This window comes from Amblyomma mixtum, chromosome 2 (genome assembly GCF_055824585.1).
Source record: "Amblyomma mixtum isolate Tamu chromosome 2, ASM5582458v1, whole genome shotgun sequence".
NCBI lineage: Eukaryota > Metazoa > Arthropoda > Arachnida > Ixodida > Ixodidae > Amblyomma > Amblyomma mixtum.
In genome coordinates, this window is record NC_143013.1 from 292,931,067 (window position 1) to 292,953,642 (window position 22,576).

Consider the following 22,576-nt stretch of genomic DNA (forward strand, 5'->3'; position numbering starts at 1 on the left):
CTTTGCTATTGTCTTGGCCCCGAAGACTTCGTTGCTATGCGAAAGTCGCCAGAGAGGGTAACGCCTCATGATAGCATTAAGTCTTTCATTCGAGGCGCGAGCGGCGAACACGTCACGGACGGCAAGGGCGACGAGAGACGGAAGTCGGCAAGCGAGCGCGCGTGTCCATCACACAGAGCGGCGACCGAAACCGACGCCGAGATCCGGGAAACGCTCCCGCGACCTCGCCCGCGTTCTTCCTTCAACGCCGAGAGCGAGGGAGTGTGTCGTCATCTTGCCTCAAGCCCGCTCCGGCGGATTCACCACTACAGCCTTCGCCTCCAGCACAACACCAACCAACCAGCCAACCAAGCGACCAAGCAGGAGCACATCGCGAAGAAGCACGGAGAGAGAGAAAGAGAGTACCGCGGCTATTTCGACGACGCACGTCCGACGCTGATAGATGTTCCTGAGGCGAGAGCGATCGAATTCGCGCGCCGCGGCAGCCTCTGATAATTATTGAGGCCGGCCGGAGCGCGCGCTCCCGCGCACGCGCCACCATCGCCGAGCGCCCGCACGCGCGTGCAAGCCCTCTGACACAGCCTTCGGCGTGGCAGCCGAGGGAAATCGTAATAGGGGGCAGAAAACAAACGGGGTCTCCTCGCCCTTCGCCTTCTTCCCCTCTCCGGATCTGTGACGACCCCTTTCCCACTCCTCTCTGCCACCGGGACTGTCGCCGCAAGACTAACTTACACCAGAAGAGGCCAGCCAGCTGCGACGGGTGAGGTCCAGAGCGCGCGCGCGAGGAGACGTCGACGACGAGAGAGTGCGGTGCGCGTGAGACCTGCCTGCTGCCCCGCTCAACGCCTCATTGACTACTGCTGCTGCTGCTACCTGTGGTTGTGGTGGTGGCGGACGAGAACGTGTTTATCTAGTCGAGCGACTCACTGTGAAATGTGGATGCGTCGTGGTCGTCGCCGGTGCGCGTTGCAGTGTTGTCTTGCCAGTTGTTCCACCGCCGGTATGAGCGCGTTTTCCACGTTTTTGTCGCTCGCGTGCTGCCGCTGACCCCCCGTTCGTCATAGCGTCGGCGCTGTCATCGTCTGAGCAGCGATTGAATGCTCTATTTACGCCTATAGTAGCACCTCTGCAGAACTCGGGTACGGCGCTCCGATCTCCCAAGTTCCAAAGAGGCGTCGCAAGGAACCAAAAGCAAGCCTCCTGTTCCGAGTTCCCTCTCCAGGCCAGGCACGAGCGTTAATCGAACAATCGCAAGGCGCTGAAGGAAGGAACGACTACTGGAACACTTCAGAGGGGAAAAAAAAAAAGAAAAATATGACCACCCTGCAGGAGATGGTCGTCCCCGAGGTGGCCGAATCGCCTGAGGGCGAATTGCCGCCTACGGTGGCAGAAGAAGACAGCGACGGACTGTCGTCACAGCTACCATGCGGTGTTGGTGGAGGCGTCCGAGGTGACAAATTCCCGACGCCGGCCGGCAAGCCGTCCACGCTGACGTTCGCTGACCTGCCGCCAGGCGAAGATCCGCGCGACAAGAAGTGCCGTGTGGCCCAGCTGAAGTCCAGGATCGCCGTATTCAGGTACGGGCAGGCTGCAGCGAGCGGGTCGGGGACTTTAAGTGCGAGTCAGCTGACGCTGGACATAGTATCGCTTGTCCCGTTGCAATTAATCGCCAATCAAGTGCAGAAAACTGTCGCATTAATGTGTAATCTGCAAAAATAGCAGCTTCCATTGCAAACTAGACAGATGCATTCCAGATTAATCCCATCGTAGACAACAGACTTTCGGCATTATCGGGGAATGAACCGAATTACCCATGCCGTGAAAAGAAAAAATATAGACGCAAGGATCGCAGAACTTTGGCGCGAAGCTATGCTCGTTAGCGAAGTCGACTTTCAAGCATGGTGCTACCTGGCTTGTGGTTTCCCGTATTTTAATCCGTACAGTAGTTCCAAGCGTGATCAAGCTCCATCCCGAAACTGAGATGCCGTATCTGGTCGAGCATTACACATGCACTACCGTCGAGTATAAGCTTTCGCGACAGAACCTTCTCGGGGCAAATCTTTCTCAGTCGTTTAATAAATAACGCGAACTTTGTTTGTTGGCACCACGATAGTAAGCGTTCTTTTCTTTTTGTATGAGTGTGCTGCAGAAACGAGAACTATGCGTACTTGTAGACGCTGTACGAGCAGCACGTGCATATGAAACGTTTGTGTTTAGAAACGGTGACCGGACACTTAGGCTCCACTCGTGTCGCATGTTATATACCCGCTCAGATAACAGGCAAACAAGTCCTGCCTTTCGAGAGTGATAAGGCCGATTGTTATAACTACATGGTGTTGTCACAGTCACCGTATCAATCAGCCCCGAGTTCGATGTTTCTCCGATTATCTCCAGTCATAAAGACCCAAGTGGAAATTCTTTCAGCCGTACGGGGTGTGCATTCAGGATGACGTCATGGTCGAAGAACGTTATCTGCGTGAAAGTGACTCCTTGTCAGACGTTCTGTTATTAACTTGCGAAAATAGGGATTTATCGCCTCGTTGAATGCCAATTATAGTGACGTGGGTAAATGTCCAAAGTCTTTTGGCGAAGAATATCGGCATGACAGCAGAATTCTACATTCTCTATGTCTGTACCGCTTTGTATGAACCTGAAACGCGGTTGCGCGAGACAGTGCAATGGTATTTATTTGCAGAAACGTTTGCTAAAATTCGCTGGAACGTCCCCTGCGTGGGGATGTAAGACGGGTCTGGCATCGTCTCCGCTGTGTTCCACATGGGGTGTGTGCGGTGATATAGAACATTATGTTGTGTGCTTTAACAAAACTTCGTGCTGGGCTAGTTGGTGGGACATAGTTGAAACTTGGTTCAGCGCAAAAGACGAACACAAAGAAAGGAAACAACACAAACAAAGCGCTCCGTGTGTGTCGTTTCATTTCTTTGTGTTCGTCTTTTGCGCTGAACCAAGTTTCAACTATGTTATGTGCTGTCCAGTGCACAACGCGCGGAAAGGTCGGTGTTGTTCGCTTCCCTAGAGAATACGGAGCCCTCACAATTCCCTTTAGGACATTGTGTACCCGCGCGAAAAACAGTCATGTACATTTAGGTTTATGGGGGTTTAACGTCCCAAAGCAACTCAGGCTATGAGGGACGCTTGTAGTGAAGGGCTGCGGATAATTTCGACCACCTAGGGTTCTTTAACGTGCACTGACGTCGCACAGTGCACGGGCCTCTGGAATTTCGCCTCCATTGAAATTCGACTGCCGCGGCCGGGATCGAACCCGCGTCTTTCGGGTCAACAGCCGAGCGCCATGACCACTGAACCACCATGGCGGCCAGTCATGTTGAAAGGAAGCTTCACGCCTTCTTTTAAAGTTCCTCCAGGATTCGGATTTGGACTCCAGATTGTGACAGCAGGAGTAGACTATTGACTGTTATAGGTGATTGTGTCTAGAGCTATGTAGACCAGTCAGGTCCCAAGGATGTGCCAGATTTGTGGATCTTATTTAGCATTTAAGTGTCCCTATGGTGGAGCAATTGCCGGCAGAATCCGCAAGGCTGACCCCACCAGTTGCTTGCAACAACCTCAACCTTGTCAGTGCAGAGCGTCGTAAAATGCCTCTGGAAAGTCAAGAAGCATTGTAAATTGTTGCCTGAAGGGGCACGTGGGCTTTGAGGGACGACCTAGTAGAGGGCTTCGGATTAATTTAGACTACCTTGGGTTCTTACATGCACTGGCATCGCACCGAACGCGGTGTTTGTGTTTCGCCTCCATCGGAATATGGCCGCCGCGGTCGAGGTCGAACCCGCTACCCTGAGATCAGCAGCCATCGTCTGCCTGCCGCGTTAGTGCTTACAAACAGTTTCGAAGTTTTCAGGAAAAACTTATGCTTACATTACAAAGCATAGAAGTTTTTTTTTGTTCTAACTCCTTTAGTTTGAAAGTTTTCAGTTATATTGTTGTGTGTTTTATGTAGTTTCATATTCTTATCTACTTTCTTCTCCATTTTTTGCGACCAACGTTTACGAGTGTTGCCACTCATTAGCTATGTTTCTCATACAATCTCAGTGCTTTCTGTTTAGTTTTTAGATTGTTACCTCCCGAGCCCCGAGGATAATCCCCTGTTCACGCCTGTATTCAGTTTTGCCTGTCTTTTTGTATATGTCGTTGTTTTTTATTATTTATCCCGCTTCCCCGAAATACTGTGCCATAACATTAGCCTCTGTTAATTTTTTGTCTCTGTTACATTGTTTGGAACTGTTTGTTACGTATGTTGCACTGTTTTTTTTTTCCACTGCATCACTCCCCCTCTCTAATGCCCTCTGGGCCAAGAGGGTAACTTGGAATAAAAATAAAATAAGAAATAACAAACACCGAAGCCACTGCGGCGGGTCTTTTTGGAAAGTTACAAAGGTTTTCGCTAAAGGACTCGAATGGGCTCCGGATTACCACGACGCATTACCACGACGTAAAAACGCTTAGACGCACAAATAATGCGGTGAAAAATTGTTAACGAAAATCATGAATGAAGTGGAAATTAAAAAAAGAACCGTGAAAGCTATCACATCAGTGGGGGGTGGGCTGCATACTTTCCGCTCGCTCCGCCCTGTACACCCCCCCCCCCCCCCCCCCCCAACACACACACACACCCATACACACACCCTGGGAAATAGTAGCACATGAGCAAATACTACTGCACTTACTGATATAATGATTTTTTTTTTCCTCGCGTAGCGGACCGCTCCTTTCTTTTAGCGAGCAGTCTGCTGATAAGAATAGCGAATGCTCTTAGGTGCCCTTTTTTGAAGGCCGGAGCAACTAAGAAATAATATAAAGCTCTATCTGCCGAATGTCGAGGACTCATACTTCATCGTACGGGACGAAAAGCCAATATGAATGTTCCACAAGGATCCGACAACCAACAGAAACTACGCCTGGTCACAAAGAGTTCCTCTGCTCGATCTGCCATATTAGGGATTGTAGCAACTTGTTGCTGTTGGGCTTCGCGCTGAATTATATGAATTCTTCTAGAGTGAACTCTAGTTGTGCTTTCTTTGCTTATAATTATAGGCCGCTTGTGAGTTTAGGTGTGCTCTCAGGCCCGGGAACCACGCTGAAGAGTGCGTTTTGTTTCATTTAGACAGTGAGTCTTAAAGGAATACTTTATTCCGACAGCCAAATTTTTCCCCCGTTTTTTTTTTCACTTCAAATTTTTTTCTGAATATGTCTTATACGCGGCGTGACATTCATAGATACCTTTCAAATATACTTTTTTAATTTTGCTTTTTAATACTTCTTTTTTTAATTTTCATGGATACTTTTTTGGAAAAAAAAAGTGCGTTCTTTATGCGAGTAAATGCGGTACTCGACGCCGTGACATACAGCGCCGTGGAGGCGTTTATTTTTGCTGGCCGAGGCAATTCTGTTTTTTTTCCTCCCCTCGCGGTGGCGAAAAACCTCCGGCGTGTGTTCGGTCGTCGCATAGGCTCCGTGACCTTCGCTTCGGCTTTTCCTCGAAAGGCTTGCGCAAAGCAGACGCCGGCCGTGTGGTTCGATTCTCTTGTAAGAAATGAGATAACTTTTGTACGAAACTGTGCCTTCGGAGCGTGTATTCACGGTGCATCGCAGAGTTTCCATGCGTGACGGACGGTCACGGCGCCATGGTCATGAACAGGAGAATGGAGGCGGAAGCGATAGTTTAATCCCAGAGAACAGTAACTACACTTATCTTTCATTGCCTTCATGGGAAAACGGTATTGACACGTGTGCAGCATAATATCGGCGAAATGGGTTGCTTGGGAGCCGTCCTTGTTACGTCGGAGCTTAGAACACAGAAGCTTGATGGGACCCTTTTCAGATGGAGTGGGTTGCTAAGAAAGAACTAATCATGAGATGTACGAGAAATCTGATTAGTTTTTCTTTCTAGACGTGCGACCCACTGCTGAAGCGGATGGTATAGGTGCTTGCAATTATCCTCTCGTTAGAGGCTTTCCCCACGTAACTAGTAATGAATCCTCGAATCTTGCACTTTTTGCAATGGGCACGACTGGCGAGGTGACGTCCGCGCGGTGTCTTTTGGAAGGTGAGACGGAGTACGGACCCTCTACTAAAAAAAATTCAGGGGGCACTGGCTCTCTAAAGCGCTGCAAGGCGAAAGCGTTTCCTGGCAAACTACTTTTTAAATTTTTTTATTTTTATTTTATTTTTTTTGCGTTATTTGCTCCTTTTGTGCTTTTCTTATTTTTATTTATTTTATTTTATTTATGAAACCCATGCATTCACTAGATGCGCCTTTGGTAGCGTCTCCACTTCAAATTCCAAAGGCCTTGGTTCGATTCCCAGCCTCAACACAGTTTTTTTTTTTTTTTTAAGTAGTGACGCCGAAACGCGGACACATTTGCTAACATTCCTTGGTCACGACAGTATGAGGCATTAAAGGCTTTCGCCTTAATAGCTTCTGTTTCTTCAAAAACATCTTGAGATGCAACATCTTGAGATGCAATCCGAGTGCACAGTTATATGCGCCCATTCCTGTCACATGGTACGTGACGTCTCAAGTTTTTGAGATCAGTACACAGGCATGCTTCACCCAGAGCACGCCACTTATCTGGGAAAAGGGTTAGAATCTCCTTCCAATTTTTCAATTCATGATGTGCGCTGAAGACGTTTCGGCTGATACAGAGCGAGCTGTTAGAATATCTCTACTAACATGATCACACTTACAGGTAAACCAGCTGGTAAACCACTGGTAAACCAACTTCCGCAGTTACGCATGCGGCAGCTATGCGTCAACAGTGTCCGCGTAGGCAAGCGTGATAAAGTGCTGTAAAGACGAAGTTGGGTGGTCGAAGGAAGGGTAGGGTATAAAGCACGCGTGCAAACATTGCTACTAAGGAAGCAGATATCAATCAACCAGCATTGCGTAATAGTGCATACGCGGTCTGATCCACAAAGCGAAATGATATACGACCATGATGTCATGATGATGAGAGACATCAAGAAAGCGAGAGAAGCCGTAAATGCACGTGCCGTCATCACTTCGTGACAGCGCCTTCAAGCCACAGTCAAACGTGAACATACGCATGGATGAACAAAGCGTAATAATTTGGCTTTTTGTTTTACCAAGAAGAACAGCGCGTGTGCGTATAGATACGAACGAGACCTGAGAAAAAAACAACGCTGACTACGCACCAAGTTTAATCCCAAACAGTCCTCGCTAAAAATTCCCGGACAGCAGGGACACGTGCAAACCCCGCACTCACATCACACAGCAACCACGCCCAACCTCGTCATTGCATTTTCTCCCCTAGAAGCCGCATCGAGAAACAAAGCTTGCACGTGCGTTAGTACGAGAGATGGCGCGCTAGCAAAATACAGAAGCTACTAGCTCAACCGCGCTCTTTGATCAAGCACCCTTTTATGTGTATTTAGTGCACAGATGTCTTGATTAGTGGTTCGGCATAAAGAAGCCTGCGATGTACAGAGTCTTCGGCAGTCCTTGGCAGCGGTGCCGCGCTACATGCCCTACGATAACACATGGGAATTTCCGCGTTTCAACTTAGCGCCGCAACGTACAATGAAGCTGTCAGCTACAAATAACCTGGTCGGGCCGCTTGTGACAGTTGCTCAGGGTTGTTAGCCGTCGCTTTCCGTGTCGAAGAAGTGCTTGATTTCGCTCACAACGTCACGCGCGGGACAATTCTCGGCGGGAGTCGCGCAGCTCTGGGATGGCCCGTGTCGATTACCGACGACAATAATAAATGCATGGTCCCCTTCCTTGTGACTCATATACTTTGTGCGTTGTTTATTGGGGCTTAACATGCCAAAGCGACTCAGGCTATGAGGGACGCCGCAGTGAAGGGCTCCGGAAATTCCGACCACCTGGGGTTCTTTAACGTGCACTGACACCGCACAGTACACGGGCCTCTAGCATTTCGCCTCCATCGAAATGCGACCGCGGTGGCCGGAATCGAACCCGCGTCTTTCAGGCCAGCAGCCGAGCACCATAACCATTGAGCCAACCGCCACGGTTACGTAGCATGCATTTCCGAACGAGCCCAGAAAGCAGACGATGTACCAACTAACCCGTCAAAAAGTTCTACTCCAGAAAGCAGGAACGTCATGTCCTAATCCAAGAGCTTTCGATATGAACAATGCAGTGCTGCACATGCATACAAGAACTCGAGGACGCTCTATACGCTGAATCCAGACGCGGCATTAAGTGAAGTTCACGTGGGACGTGTATGTACAGACCTTGCCAACCTGGCACTCCCTCCACCGCTTGACTCGCTTGACCTCCGACAGTTGAGTAGTGGCGCCCGCGGCCTCCAGTTTACATCACAGATTCATTACATACGCGGCACCGGCTGTATCCGAATATACATCCTTGAGCGACAGACCAAATATAAACACACGTCTGCGTCTCGCCAGGCCAGATACCGGAAACGGTGGTGTCCTCCCACTGGTGTGTCATGCAGCCGCGAATGAGAGAGACGCGAAAAGCAAAAAGGCTGTGCGGCCGGTCCGGCGGGGAGCTATATTGCTTTTCGTGACAAGGTCACGAGTGCTTTTGACAGTGTAGCCTGGATGCGGCCAGCAACGGTCATTGTGACACTGATTGGACGCGTGCAACGTTAAAGGAGTATGGACACCTAATTTTGGTGGCATGTTTTCTTCTGTACAATGACGCGGAAGACACTACTATGCATGAATCACCATGTGGTATTCGCCTACGACCGCTAAATAATTTGTAATCGATTTTTTCTGTCGTGGTGTTTCGGTGACGATGGCTGTGACGTCAAAGTGAGGTTATAGGTCACGTGAGGCATGGAAAAGCTGGATATAATCGCTTCTTCATCGTTTTAATCCACTACAGTGCTGAAGCCAGCCTTCCTCAAGAGCCGCAACGACAACGAATGCAGAAACACCGATTATATTACAGCTTTTTCATGCCACATGCGACCTATAACCTCTCTTTGACGTCACAGCCATCATTCGGCTGTTGAAACCGAAGCTGCACGAGAAAGAAATTCGGTTAGAAATTAGTTAGCGGCAGTAGGAGAATACCACGTGGTAGTGCGTGTATAATAATGCCTCACGCCTCATTGCAAGGAAGAAAGTACGCACCCAAAAGTTAGATGTATATACTCCTTTAAGGATGGAACGACGCGTTCTGTCTTCTTTCTTTCCATACATTATTTTTTATCGGTCCCGTTTACGTTGAACTTAGCGCCTGTTGCTAACCCATAGCTCCTCGTAACCTGTTTTCGAGACCACAATCGTAAGTATAGTTCGCCTCATTCCCACGCTTTTTGTATTTTATTTATTGATATCTTTAGTTTTCGTTAATGTCTAGTTAGCTTGATGTAGCGCTTCACTAGAGAGATCCCGAATAAATTTGTGACTATAATCACTGCTTCACGTTTTGTGTGCGCTCTTCAAACCTCGAGTGCAAACCTCGAGTGTGCGCTCTGCAAACGCGTGTATGTGGATCACGGGTTCCTTGGAAATGTGCAGTATATTTTGGACGCCGCGCACCCTGAGTGCATCTCGATGTATTTCGACATCACCTCCGATCTTCATCCGCGCCCTTTTCTGTGTCCTTCACCCCTGTCTTCCTCCAGTGCAGAGTGACAGACCCTACAAATGTACCTTCGGCTGGCCATTACACCCTTCCCCACGCTTACGCTTTCTTCTGCTCTAGGAGATGTAAATACTAGTTCCTCTGCTGTTTTGGTAACGTAATATTTCCTGGATGAGTTGTTACAGTGTAGTCTACGCCCTCGGTCAAAAGTCTGCAGGACGACTTTGTTTTTCAGCTATGTGGAGGCGAGGCGAACCCTCGTTCTCACTTTCAAAACCATTTGGTCTTTAGCGATACCGTAAGGGGGCTGCATTGTACGGCTTTAAGACAAATGTGTGGCCTAAGAAATTTTGACCGAGGCTATGCATTTTCCTGTAAAGATGGTTTAATAACTAAATAGGTTTAGTCTTGGTTCGGGTTCAAGCACCCAGCACGAGCAACACGCTCGTGGGAGCACAATAAGTGCATAAGTGATGAATGGGAGGGTGTAACTATTCTTTGCATAAAATATTTGTTTTTCAAAGCTTACGTAGAATTGCTTGAAGTTCATGACGACCAGCTTGAATTCATTCAGTTGAAATCAGAAGTAAACTAATCGCGTTTAGGCGATCAAATTGTACCGAATCATGGACTTGTCGAATGGAGTAGGCACAATTCTTCTCGAAATCAGGGAAACCCTAGCCTTCAATAGACCAAATCAGCAGGCAGGTTTGTGTTAAGGACACTCGACATTAACCAATATTCACGCTATCAATCAAATGGTAGAGAAATGCGCAGGATATTACCAACCCCTATACTATATAGCCCTCATTGATTACGAGAAAGCATTTGACTCAATGGAAACGTCAGCAGTCATGCAGAAAACGCGGAATCAGGGTGCAGAAAAGTTTTATGTGAAAATACTGGGAGATATTTGTAACCACTGCACAGCTACCATAGTTCTCCATAAAGTCAGTGATAAAATTCCAATAAAGAAAGGCGTCAGAGAGGGAGACACGACCTCGACCATTTCTGTTCGCCGCCTGTTCACAGGAGGTATTCATAAGCCTGGATTGGGAACAGTTGAGGATAAGAGTTAGTGGAGAATATACTTGAGTAATCTGTGATTCGCTGTTGGCAGTGCCTTGCTAAGACACTTATGGAATGAACTTCACAGCATGATCAGTTAGTTAGACAGGCAGGACAGAACGGTGGGGCTAAGTATTAACATGCTGAAAACCAAAGTAATGTTCAACAGTCTAGCAAGGGAACAGCAGTTCGCAGTTGGTGGCGAGACGCTGGAAGTGGTTGGGGAACACGTATTCTTTTTATTTATTTATTTATTTATTTATTTATTTATTTATTTATTTATTTATTTATTTATTTATTTAATACTGCAGAGTCGCTCCAGGCATGAGCACGGGCATGAGCACAGATACAAATGAAAAAACAAGATATGCACGAACTTCATACAAGAACAAACGATGATGCCAAAAAAGAAACTAAAAAGACAAGGGTTTCACATAGAAAAGGCTCTCAAATTCTTAGGGCAAGTAGTGACCGCAGATCCAGATCACGAGAGTAAATTAACTAGAAGAAAGAGAATTGGGTAGAGCGCATTTTGCAGGTTCTCTCAGATCATGAATGGCAGTTTACTAATATCCCTCAAGAGAGAAGTACATAACAGGTGTATCTTACCGGTACTCACCTATGGGGCAGAAACGCGGAGAATAACGAAAAGGGTTGTACTCAAACCAAGTACAAAGCAGCGGGCTATGGAAAGGAAAGTGATAGGTATGACTTCAGGAGACGGCATGAGGCCAGAGTGGGTGAGGGAACAAACTCGGGTTAATGACATCCTAGTCGGAATGAAGAAGAACAAATTGGCTTGGCCAGGGCATATAATGCGAAGTCAAGATAACCGATGGTCGTTGAGGGTAAAGGAGTAAAGGAATATATTCCAAGACAAGGCAGGCGTAGCAGGGAGGGGGGGGGGGGGGGGGGGGGGGGGGGGCAGAAAGTTAGATGGGCGGATGTGATTAAGAAATTTGTTTGTGTAAGGTGGCCGTTGCTTGCACAGGGCAGGGTTAATCGGAGAGACATTTGTCCTGCAGTGGGCGTAGTCAAGCTGATGATGATGGTTATGGCTATGTGTTTGTATGTCGTCGCGCGTGCTGTAAAAACAAATTTAACACTGGACGTATAGAGCTTGCCATAGTGTGCACGTAGATGTCGAATCGGAGCACCTCCTCTCTGGACTGGTGTAAACCGGTTTAGAGAGCTCGCGCAGCTGTTTTCACCGTGCTAGCTAGCCCCAAGTGCACACAAATCCAGCAAGCGATATGGCGACGCCCATGGAGCCTTTATATGAAGGTCTAATGGGAACAATTTCATTGAACTGTAAAGAAGCATCATAAGCCGGCCGTGGGTTTCCAATGCTCCTGAAGTCATTATTAGGTCATCGTATTCATGCGTGTTCCGGTTTCTACTGACGTGAATCACTCATTTCGTCCCCTAATAGTCGCCGCCATTAAGAGTGCTTCTGCTGTGGGCAAGCTAGCTCATCATTCCAGATGAAGCTTCCAGCGCCGCAGGTAGTTTGACTTCCTTGTGGCTACCAAGGGAACGGCGTTGACCAGCGGTCTTCCTCAGACCAATCAACCGCTATGCAACACGTGTGAACTCAACCGTGTCGCACACGTGCCTCTCCTTCGTCGAATGTTTCTTTGTTTCCTGCGATCTTCGCTTCATTGCTTTCAATCTTCGGCAGATACTATTTTTTCTTTGTCCTTTCCGCCCGCAGGACCAGCAGAAACAGCTGCGACGCGTTGCCGGGTGGCGTGGCAGTGCATATATGCATGACACGCTCGCTCAATCACAGACACGTACCAGTGCTGTTCGGCGGCATTGGACACGAAGGTGGGGGGGTGATGGATGGCAGGGGCCTTGAAAAATGTGCTGCCCGAACGCCGCGCAATTGCCTACACGTGCCGCCAAAGACGGAGTCATTGCGAAATGCCAGGTTCAGGATGAGGCACACGGGGACGGGGGGGGGGGGGGGGGAAGGGGGGGCGATATTTTTTATGGTCAATGTCGGCGGATCTCCGTTCCATATGTATATGCCTCCACATTTAGTGTGTGTGCGTGTGTGCGTGTGCGTGCGTGTGTGTGTGTGTGTGCGTGTGTGTGTGCGTGTGAGAGAGAGAGAGAGAGAGAGGGATAGTACATTTACTTATATTTGGTGGTACGTAGGGGTGTGCGAATATCAAATTTTTCGAATACGAATCGAATACGAATACTTGGTTCCGAATATCGCATCGAATATCGAATAATCAAGGAAAGACGCATTTAACCACTGCAAAACATTTATTTGAGCATCCAAGAACATCACAGCTCGACTATCAATAAGTAAATGAACACAAAAGGTGTGTGTGCCTGCACATAATGTATCGAAGTCTAGAACATTATTCTTAGATGAGTAGAATTTTCACACAAAATGGCTAGTACACAGCACCGATTGAATCTAGCATGCCATTAGCGCAAAAGCGCGTTGCTGGGATGAACATTAAAGGTTGTTGTGAAGGAAAACCAGCCGCTCCACATGGTCAGGCATTAAGCCTGAGAACATCATCATCATCATCGCTCCCTTCTAGCTGAAACGACTTCTCCAGAGACAGGTAATTCCCTCTCACATGGCACTGAAGTGGCAGGTATTGCGAGGTACTTCGTGCACAGCTTTGACTATACCAGCTTCGCAGGTATAGCCGCAAAGAAGCTCACAAGCACAGTCAGCTACGGCATGGCCCAACATTACGCATGGCTCTGGACGTCGCCATGCTGTTATGTCTATGTCGATTGGAGTTGCGCACCGAATTGTACGCCGGTGCTCGCAATAAAATATTCGGCTAAATACGAATATTCGCATGGGATCGAATAATCGAACCAACACGAATACTTAGATTTCGAATCGAATACGAATAGCAAAAATCTATTATTCGAACTATATTCGAAAATTTCGAATATTCGCACACCCCTAGTGGTACGTTCTCGTTTCAATAATTTTTGGGAATCATTTCAGTGTTATTCGTGTCACTCACCTCTAGTGTCATATACAATCCCTCTGAGAGTCCAGGCGACGCTGTCGCAACGAGCGCAATATCTTTTATCTTACTGGCACTAGCGCAGATAAACTTGAATGTTGCAAAAACTAGCTCGCAGCCAGATTAAGAGCAACCTTCCTCTAAAATATATACTGCATCGTTGTGTTTCTGCGAAACTGCTTCTATGCCGGTTCATTCGCTCGACGTCTCATAGCACTCTCTCGCCTCGTCTTCAAACTCATCTCAAAGCAGTTTCTCCACGCGTCGATCCTGTCGGCTGCGCCACTCACGATATTTATTTGATCATTATAATATTATTTTCTCTTCCTCAACGATTTCATTCGATATTCAAGCCAAGGGGTAGAGTCTCGTAACGTAGGTCGGGGGCTTGCTTTGAGACTGGGGACGTCGGCACGTTGCGCAGGTCTTCCAGGCGGCGCACTCAAAAGCGTTTTCTCAGAAATGTTGTTGATTATGCCATATATTGAACTGCTTTACATTCAAGGCGCCTCTTCATACTCGCTTCAATACTTGCTGCCTTAATTTCAGCGCTCCTCCTGCTATTTGGATAACTTTCAAATCAAAAGTTCATCGTCCTTCCAAGACCCATCCATCCCGACAGCAGGAGAAAGGGGATGGCTCCCCCCACTCTTTGGCTATTTGCGTGTTCTGTCGTCTTCCTTGCATTCATGTCTTCAGCAAAATACTTTCAGCCAAACTCTACCCATCAGGCTCGCCTAGCTGTAGACGATCGGACAGACTGCGTTTGCAGACTACTGTGACTGCATCTGCAAAGTTACCACAACCATAGGTGATTTTCCGTTCAGATCTTGCTCCACTAGGTGAGAAGAGTGCTTGTCCTAAAGCCATAGTCCTTGTAGTGTACAGGCTGCAGACCGACAACAACACGAAGTCTCTTGGTATCTTTGTAATTCCTTGGTCACACATGGCTTGTTGGGGTTGAACTTTACAGGGTACTGAAATGGCTCAGCACCGTTGCTCTGAAGAGAATCTTGGCGCCTGGAGGGTCTTTTTTTAATAGATTACCTGAGAGCGCTATGTACCTGATTTGTGGACCTTATTTAACATTTAAGTGTCGCTACGATGGAGCAATTGCCGGCAGAGTCCGCAAAGCTAGTCCCTCCTAGCTTGCATCAACCTCAACAAGAAAAGCGTTTTCGGGATTTAAGTAATCTCTTTCTCTTCAAATTGAAGTGCAAACTGCCGCATTGAAAGCGTTAGTATCTTACGTAACAGCGAACTGTAACTTAGACAATGTCATGACATGTAATGCCATAACATTAGGCACACATTGCCTAATGTATGCCTAATGGCACACCTGCCTCACCTGGCGAGAGCAACGATACTACTTGACGAATCTCTACCTTGGCATGATAGGTGACGCCATACTCAGATGCCGCCACGTCATATCTTCACCTGATCGATCGCTACTTGATATTCCTGTGAATTGTTTCCTTCACTGAGACCTAAAATTGTAGTCTATTCACGCTAATACCTTGCTACAAGCTCGGCTGTTCTAAAATTGGCTCCATTCGTTTCACCTCCGAAAGCATCTTGTTCTAGGCTGGTCTGTCCGCTGAGCCCAAGGTTGTGAGTTCGATACCGGCTGAGGCGACCTCATTTTGAAGGATGAATTGTGCAGATCGAAATTCACCTTGCTCCCTCAACTAGCGAATCGCCTCGTAGCACACATTGTTGCATTTGCTCCTAATAGTCAATCAATCAATCAAAAGCACTGGACCATCGTTAGGTGGCATCGTGGAGGCTGCAATCACAATCCCTCTGATCGTTCACTTCAGCTCGCGCGCGAACGTGGGAGGGCATTGCATATCCAGCAATGTTAAGGTGCACTGAAGTTCAGGTTCGCAGTTTTTATTCAGGCACTTTTTTTTTCGCTCCGCAATGTTATCACACAGGCCGGATTTCCGGCTCTCCGTAGGCTGAACTGGTTCAACCGTTCAATGCATCTGCTGGACGTAGAGGACTTATTTGCTCCATGTCTGTATCAGTGTATCGAAAGCCTGTAAGTATAGTCCTCGAGAAACAAAATTTCGTCTCCCAGCCGAACAGTGGCTGTCACTACACTAAACGGAAGGGCTGGAATGTAGGCTGCCCAGACCCTATTAGCGCATTCTGACGGTACCACGAGAAAATGGCTACCGCACGTGCGGTTCTGGTCAGACAAGGCCGTCTCTTTCCACGACGTGCAAATGGTTGCGCAAGAAGAGTGCGCGTCGTTGCATGCTCCGGCATCTAATTAGATGGCAGACTTAATTACACACCTCTGATGAAGGATATACTACGCCTGACGAGCCGTATACAGTCAGACCTCTATAGCTGTTGGTCAGAGTAGTATAGAATCGTGCTGTGGTAGAGGCCGCCTTTCGTCGTTTGCAAACATTGCGGTCTCTTTCGTGCACGAAGCAATCCGCATTCTACTAGAGATAACGGTTTCCGCCTGTAACGAAGTACAGCTTTCGGAGCGCGTGTTCCTCGTTCCCTATAGACGCCTTGTCGTAGAACGTATATTACAGGTACTACTAGCACGGTCGCTCTACTAGCAGGTGTAACACACTGCTTTGGCTTGAACAGCTATAAAACATCTTGATACGGGTTTTTTTTTTCTGTGATTGGTTTGCGGAAACTAAACGCTCGCGAAAACATGTTGCAGCGCAAGCGCACGTGTTAGTGTGCGCTGGTGCGCGACACGCGCATTTACCGAAAGCCTATACACAAAGTGCCGTATAGAGAGAGGAATTTATTTGCAAGGAATGACAGATAGGTCCGGCAGAGCTATGATTTATTGGCCAGCTACTTTTCACTGGGCGAGGGAAAGGTATAGGTTTATGGGAAGTGATGATGAGGACTGAAGAAAGGGGCAGATCATCATCAATACACCTGGCCTCAGCCGGGAGTCGACGTGCGCGTTGCTAAAGAAAGGAAAGAGCGCCCCTTATGATCTGCAGTAATCACACAGACACAGCTACATCACCAACCGTTTACACCAGCAGAGCTTAACACTCCTACGAAGTTCGGCGAAATTCTAGAGGCACGTGTACTGTGCGATGTCAGTGCACGTTAAAGAACCCCAGGTGGTCGAAATTTCCGGAGCCCTTCACTACGGCGTCCCTCATAGCCTGAGTTGCTTTGGGACGTTAGACCCCAATAAAACAATAAAAAATAAACAAGTTCGTCTTCCTTAGCCCAGGTGACGCGGAAATCCGTTGACCCGCAAAGTTTGCCACAACCGTTGTTCCGTTTCATGGCGCGCAAATCGCGCGATCAGTTTCGCAACCACTGGCGTGATTAAATAGCACTGTCGAGTAGGCAGGTGTGGCGCGAACGCGTGAACCACACCTTCTCGTCGCCTACCTAGAGGCTTTCATTTCTTTCCTTTCTTTCTTTTTCGATTATAGACGACTTCGCGTTGTGAATCGGTTCGTTAGTGGCAGTGCCGTTCCCATTAGCGCTGCCAGACGACGACCGTCGACGGCGGCGAGGCCTTGAGCCGTATTCGTGCGCGGCCGTCGCGAAAACCACGCGGTGAGGCGAGAAAAGCCGGTCAGCTGAGTACGCTCCCCCCCCCCCCCTCCCCCCCCCCCCCCCCCCCACCCCCCCCCCCCCCTCCCTGTTCTTTCGCGAGTCAGGCAGGCGAAAGTGTCGCTGGCCGGTGTTCGGGCGAAAGGGAAGCGGAGGCTGACTCGAGCGGCACGTGCCAACACTGCCGCCAACCGCCACGCACAGACGGCCGATCCCACCGCCATCCGCCCCCGCCTATCGCGTGGGGACTGCCGCTTCCTTTTATGCAACAGGCTGGGCGAGCTCGTGCGGTCGATGCGGATCTTGCATACCGTTAAACAGCTCGAGGAGACGGACGCAAGTCCGCGATTTCTTTTAATGGGGAAATGCATTCAACGTCTACATTGAAGAAGAAAAAAGTGGTAGGGTCTTAACTTAGTTAAACCGAGTAGACGTGCGAAAGCATGGGTTTAGCCTGTCTTGGCTCATGGTTTTGCTTTGCTGGGTCGTCGGCGCTTCTAGCGACGGTATTAAACTCAGGTTAAGCTCTGATCGAGGTTAAGCTGATCTTATTTGTTTGCTCCGCAGATGGAAGTTGATGAAGACGACCATCTGCAATGCACAGCTGGAGAGTGTGTTGCAGTCTGTACTAGGCGTGATCGGCTGCGGCGATAGCATAGTGCTCTCGTGCAGTGGCCAGCGAAACTGAACTGTTCGCGCCTCCGCGGGTTCGGAACCCACTCGTGGCAATATTTATTTTATTCCTGCACCCTCAAGGTCAGAGACGCCACAAGATTCTTGGTTGGGTAGACCCCGTGAAGTAGTGCTTTCGCAGTGAAAAAGTGAAACGCGGAATTAAGAAGCTCACTGTGTCACTTCTCGGTGAACACCTCAACCGCGCCGGAGGGGAAAAGGATTGAGGAAGGACGCGGAAAAGCGGTGGAATAGTGGACGGCTCTGGTTTAATTTCGACCACCCGGGATTCTTTGCCGTGCACTGATATCGCCTACATGGGTGTCTTGGGAGCGGGGTGCTCTTATTACCGGTGAGAGGGGTAGAGCGGGTTTCGTTGCAGCAATTGCTGTCGCTTTTTCGCGCAGGAGGCGGGGGGGGGGGGGGGGGGGGGGGGTTGTAAAACTTGAATTCTTGCCTGTCTTTATTGTGGTGACTTTACTGCCCATTCTCACTGAACTACCACGTACTACTAGCAGGAATTAGCGCCAGCGACGACTGCATACGCAGGGTAGAGAATGTAGGAATGAAAAAGGAAACAATAGCGTCTACGAAGACAAACGCAGCGGAAGAACGACGCAGCACAAGCGCTAACTTCATCTAACTTGATTCGCTGAGAAGGCATCAAATATAAAGAAAATCAAGACATGCGCAGAAGCGAGAATGAGCTGTCTCGCAATCGCACTTCAATCCGAAAAGCGCGAATATTCGCAGTGTCTAAGCTAAAAGTAATCGAGCATTTCAAGAGGACGGAGCATCCTAGTCGAGTGAAACCAGTTGAGTGCTGTCGAGAGTCGCATGGCCTAGCGAGCAGCAGTGTTTTCGTTCTAGAAGCCTAACTTGTGCAGACTAAACAGCTAACTTTTTTAAATATTGGTGTCAGGAAGAAAAAGTTAATGCGAAGATGTAGATCGCCTTGATCGCTAAATGCAGAAGCTACCACAGAACAGTGGTGCTACTTCAGCGTCCCAAGACACGTTTCACAGAACAAAATTCGGAGCGCTGTCCGCGACGGGGCTTTGCGTGTGCACTTGGGGACAGGTACGCGCCAACAGCTGTGATGTTGTAGCTATTGTATTTCGCGGGCGTTCTTTCGTGGTTGCCAATATAACGCTGCGTAAATGGTGCTTTGGTGCAAACGTTTCAGCCAGCTGCTTTTCAAGACGACCTACAACTTCTGAATTTACATTTTGTTTCTGATAGGCAATATTTAAAAAGGTTAGCTAATTAGTCTTCAATAATTATTAACTTTTTAGAAGGTAAATTATGCTGCTGACTAAGCCACGCGACTCTCAACAGCTCTCCTTCGGTTTCCCTCGGCTAGGACACTTTGTCTTTTTTAAAAGCTTGGTTACTTTTAGCTGGGACACTCAATATAATGAAGTACGTCACGTATATAGTCAGCAAATAAATCTATTAATAGAGGGGAAGAAACGCGCGTACGTCCTGTGTCAAACGCGTGTACAAGAAAAGCTCTAAAATGTCAGCTCAAATGTCACTTCTCACCGACCACCTATAATACCATTGAGAAACTGAATCTCCTTTTGGCATATACAAAATGGAAGCTTAGCTTGCGACAGCTTCTGGCGCTTCATTATGCGTGAAAAGCTTTCACTTTACCTCGAGTCAGCCGGCCCCCTGTAGACAGAACGCTAGTCTTGTCATACAGTGCAGGCGCGTATGCAGTGTTTGCAGTGAGCCACCACGTTGGAGTCTGTATCATTCTTGACAGCTGACGTATGGTCTTCAAGCCAAATATTCAAGCACCGGCCGTTTATTGCGGTCATTCCTTTCATATATACATCAGACTTAGCTACAGTTGCAGCCTTATCCTTCCAAGGTGAAAAGGCGTTTTCAACTGCGTGTTCTGCATAAATTCAGTCGTCGCAGTCTGAAGGGCTGGTAAGGAAAATGAGAGGGTTCAGGCGTACACGGTGGTCGACCACCGTATATACCGGGTGTCCCAGCTAAATGTAACCAAACTTTTAAAAAAGTCGAAGTGTCCTAGTCCAGTGAAACCAACTAAGGGTCGTTCATAGTCGCGTGGCCTAGTCTTGAGTATTTTTTTCGCTCTTCAAAGTTAATTAATTAGTTAAGTTTAATAAGCTAACTTTTTAATTTAATAACTTCAGGAAGAAAGTGTCAATGCAAAAGTTTTAGATCACCTCGAAAAACCGCTAGTAGTGCTGTTTCCGTCAAGTTACAACTTACGTAGCTTCATTTATTGGCCTAAAAGAAAGTTATCACGTGACCAGCTGCTCGCTCACTTCTCTGCCCCAATGTGCACCCAAAGTCTCATCGAGGAGAAGACTTCAGAAAAAATGGATTTTATTCTTTAAGGCGCGTCTTGGGACGTTGAAGTGGCACAGTTGTCATGTGGAAGCTTTTTCTTATTGTGCGGCTTATGGTTAAAGGCCGGTAAAAAAAATACTTTATGTAAATATTACTTTGCTGCAAATGTCTCAGTATAAGCTGTCTCTCAAAGCGATCTACAACTTTTACACTGACACTTTGTTCCTCAAGACAATAATTAAAAAGTTAGTTAATTAAGCTTAACTAATTAGTCAACCTTGAAGAACGAAAAAAATACTGCAGACTGGGTCACGCGACTCTAAACAACCCTCATTTGGTTTCAGACGGCTAGGACATCTCGTGTTTTTAAAAGCTTGGTTACATTTAGCTGGGACACCTGGTATATGCAACTAAAATTGGGAAATTATGCTGATTTCTCATCGTCTAATAACAATTCAACTTTGTGCGCTTAATTGTATCACGTGGTAAAATGACTGCTCTGTTCGTAACTTTAGGCCGTTCTGCCGGAAAAGATAGGTTTTGCAAAGAAAGATCTTATAGCATGCCCATCTCCGGAGCCAGAAACTGATTGGTTGGATAGCTACCTTGAGAAGGACGTTTGGTTATAGAACTGTGTTTAGAAATGAAATTTGCGTAGTACTTTGAGGATTTGATATTATTTTTGAGCAGAAAAGGGAAGGCCACTGGTATTCGCACAGACCGTACCGTACGCGTTACGCAAGGCATTTTAATGTCAATGTTGTTTTTAACAGGTGGGAGGTTTGAGTGGTTTATTAATGCGAATGCATTGCTAGGCTATGTCGGCGAGGTCGTGCCACCAAAACGTGTCCGCAGTAGTTGCGTCGTTCTCAGAAGAGATAAGATCAAACGAATGGTTGTAATCGATTGATGGCGATGTGCGGATGATGTGCAAAATATTTGATGCCGATAGGATGATTAGTTAATTAATTAGAGCCAAAAATGTCGAAGTACCGTCGGAATAGCGCGGACGTCGGTTAGTGAGTGGACGGGAAAACAGCCGTGGACGGCAGAATAGTGGAAAAATAGACAAAGGAGTGAAAATAAAGTTTGAATTGGATTGAAATGTGCTTGGAGCGTGATAATTAATCGAAAAAAGTTTGATTGACATAGATTAATTAGTTAATTAATCAGAAGCAAAACTTGTTGGACGCTCGAATAGGCTGTACGGGCATACAGTACGTGGACAAGAAAGCAGCATGGCGCCAAATTTGATAATCCAAAATGCGTGATTGAAAGGCAAATGGGTGTAATCAGAGTGAATGCGATTAATTAAGGTGATTAATTAGAGAAAGTGCAAACAAAGCGATTGCAATCGATAACAGTAATCAATGAAGATGGTTAATCGATAGCAATTAGTGACAATGAAATAGATAATTAATGTGCTAATGAAGACCAATGGAATGCTAATTAAGAGCAAAGAGGGGCAAAGAGTATCAAAGAGAGGCAAAGAGACAACGAGTGCCGGGGAGGCGTCAATGGTTTCGCATTCTCCCAGTGCGGGTTGCCCCAGTGATCTCTGACGTTTCTGCCCTTGTGTCAAGAATAATTAAGCGCAGTAGATATGAATAGGCAGGGCTTGTAGTTCAGAGAGCCCAAGAGTAACTGCTGCCCCTAGATGCCCATTAGGACCTTCATTCCTCGCAAAATGAATGGATGTCATGTACTGTCTGGGCCACTGAGCGACCGTGGCGTGGGTCTCACATTTTTTCTGTGGTAGCACATACGTAGTTGAGAGAGAACCACCCTTTGCACAAAAGAACGAGACATATTGCCATTTTTGCGTTAAAGTTGGGACTATCTGACTGGTTTTATTTTATTAGTCCACAGAAAAATGTTTATAGAGAAGAAAACTTTGAGATCACTGCGGCGACCCGCACTGAAGAAATGCGAGAGCAAAACGTCCACATACTATATCGACGTCCGTGGCTGTTCTGACGTCGATGTACTATATCGACGTCCGTGGCTATTTTGACGTCCAAGCGTAATTTTCGCGTGTGAATAATTAATTAATTACAACTCATGAACCAAAATTTTTCCGAAGCAAGATCTCACCACGCACTATCTAACACAATCAAACTTTTGTACCCCAGGTGGTCGAAATTTCCGGAGCCCTTCACTACGGCGTCTCTCATAGCCTGAGTTGCTTTCGGGCGTTAAACCCCAATAAACCAAACCAAACCAAACTTTTGCACATTTACACTTACTAGACGACGCAATCGTGCGGACAAGCTTTGATGACGCGACATAGCCATCTCAAGCTTTCTCATTAAAAGGGTTTCTCACTCCTACTCATGAAGAAATCATTGTC

General features: G+C 47.4%; 1 protein-coding gene across 2 annotated transcripts in view; it reads left to right on the forward strand.

Moving 5' to 3' along the window:
- Window positions 1-468: 468 nt before the first annotated feature.
- LOC149364498 (NAD kinase-like) overlaps window positions 469-22,576 on the forward strand; it is a 41,461-nt gene continuing 19,353 nt past the window's right edge. The window contains exon 1 of one of the 2 annotated variants that reach the window (XM_089574453.1): window positions 469-1,577. In XM_089574453.1, coding sequence (XP_089430579.1) covers window positions 1,315-1,577 — 263 coding nt within the window. In that variant the 5' untranslated portion in view covers window positions 469-1,314. The remainder of the gene's footprint in view (window positions 1,578-22,576) is intronic. The other variant, XM_089574455.1, reaches the window with a different exon arrangement.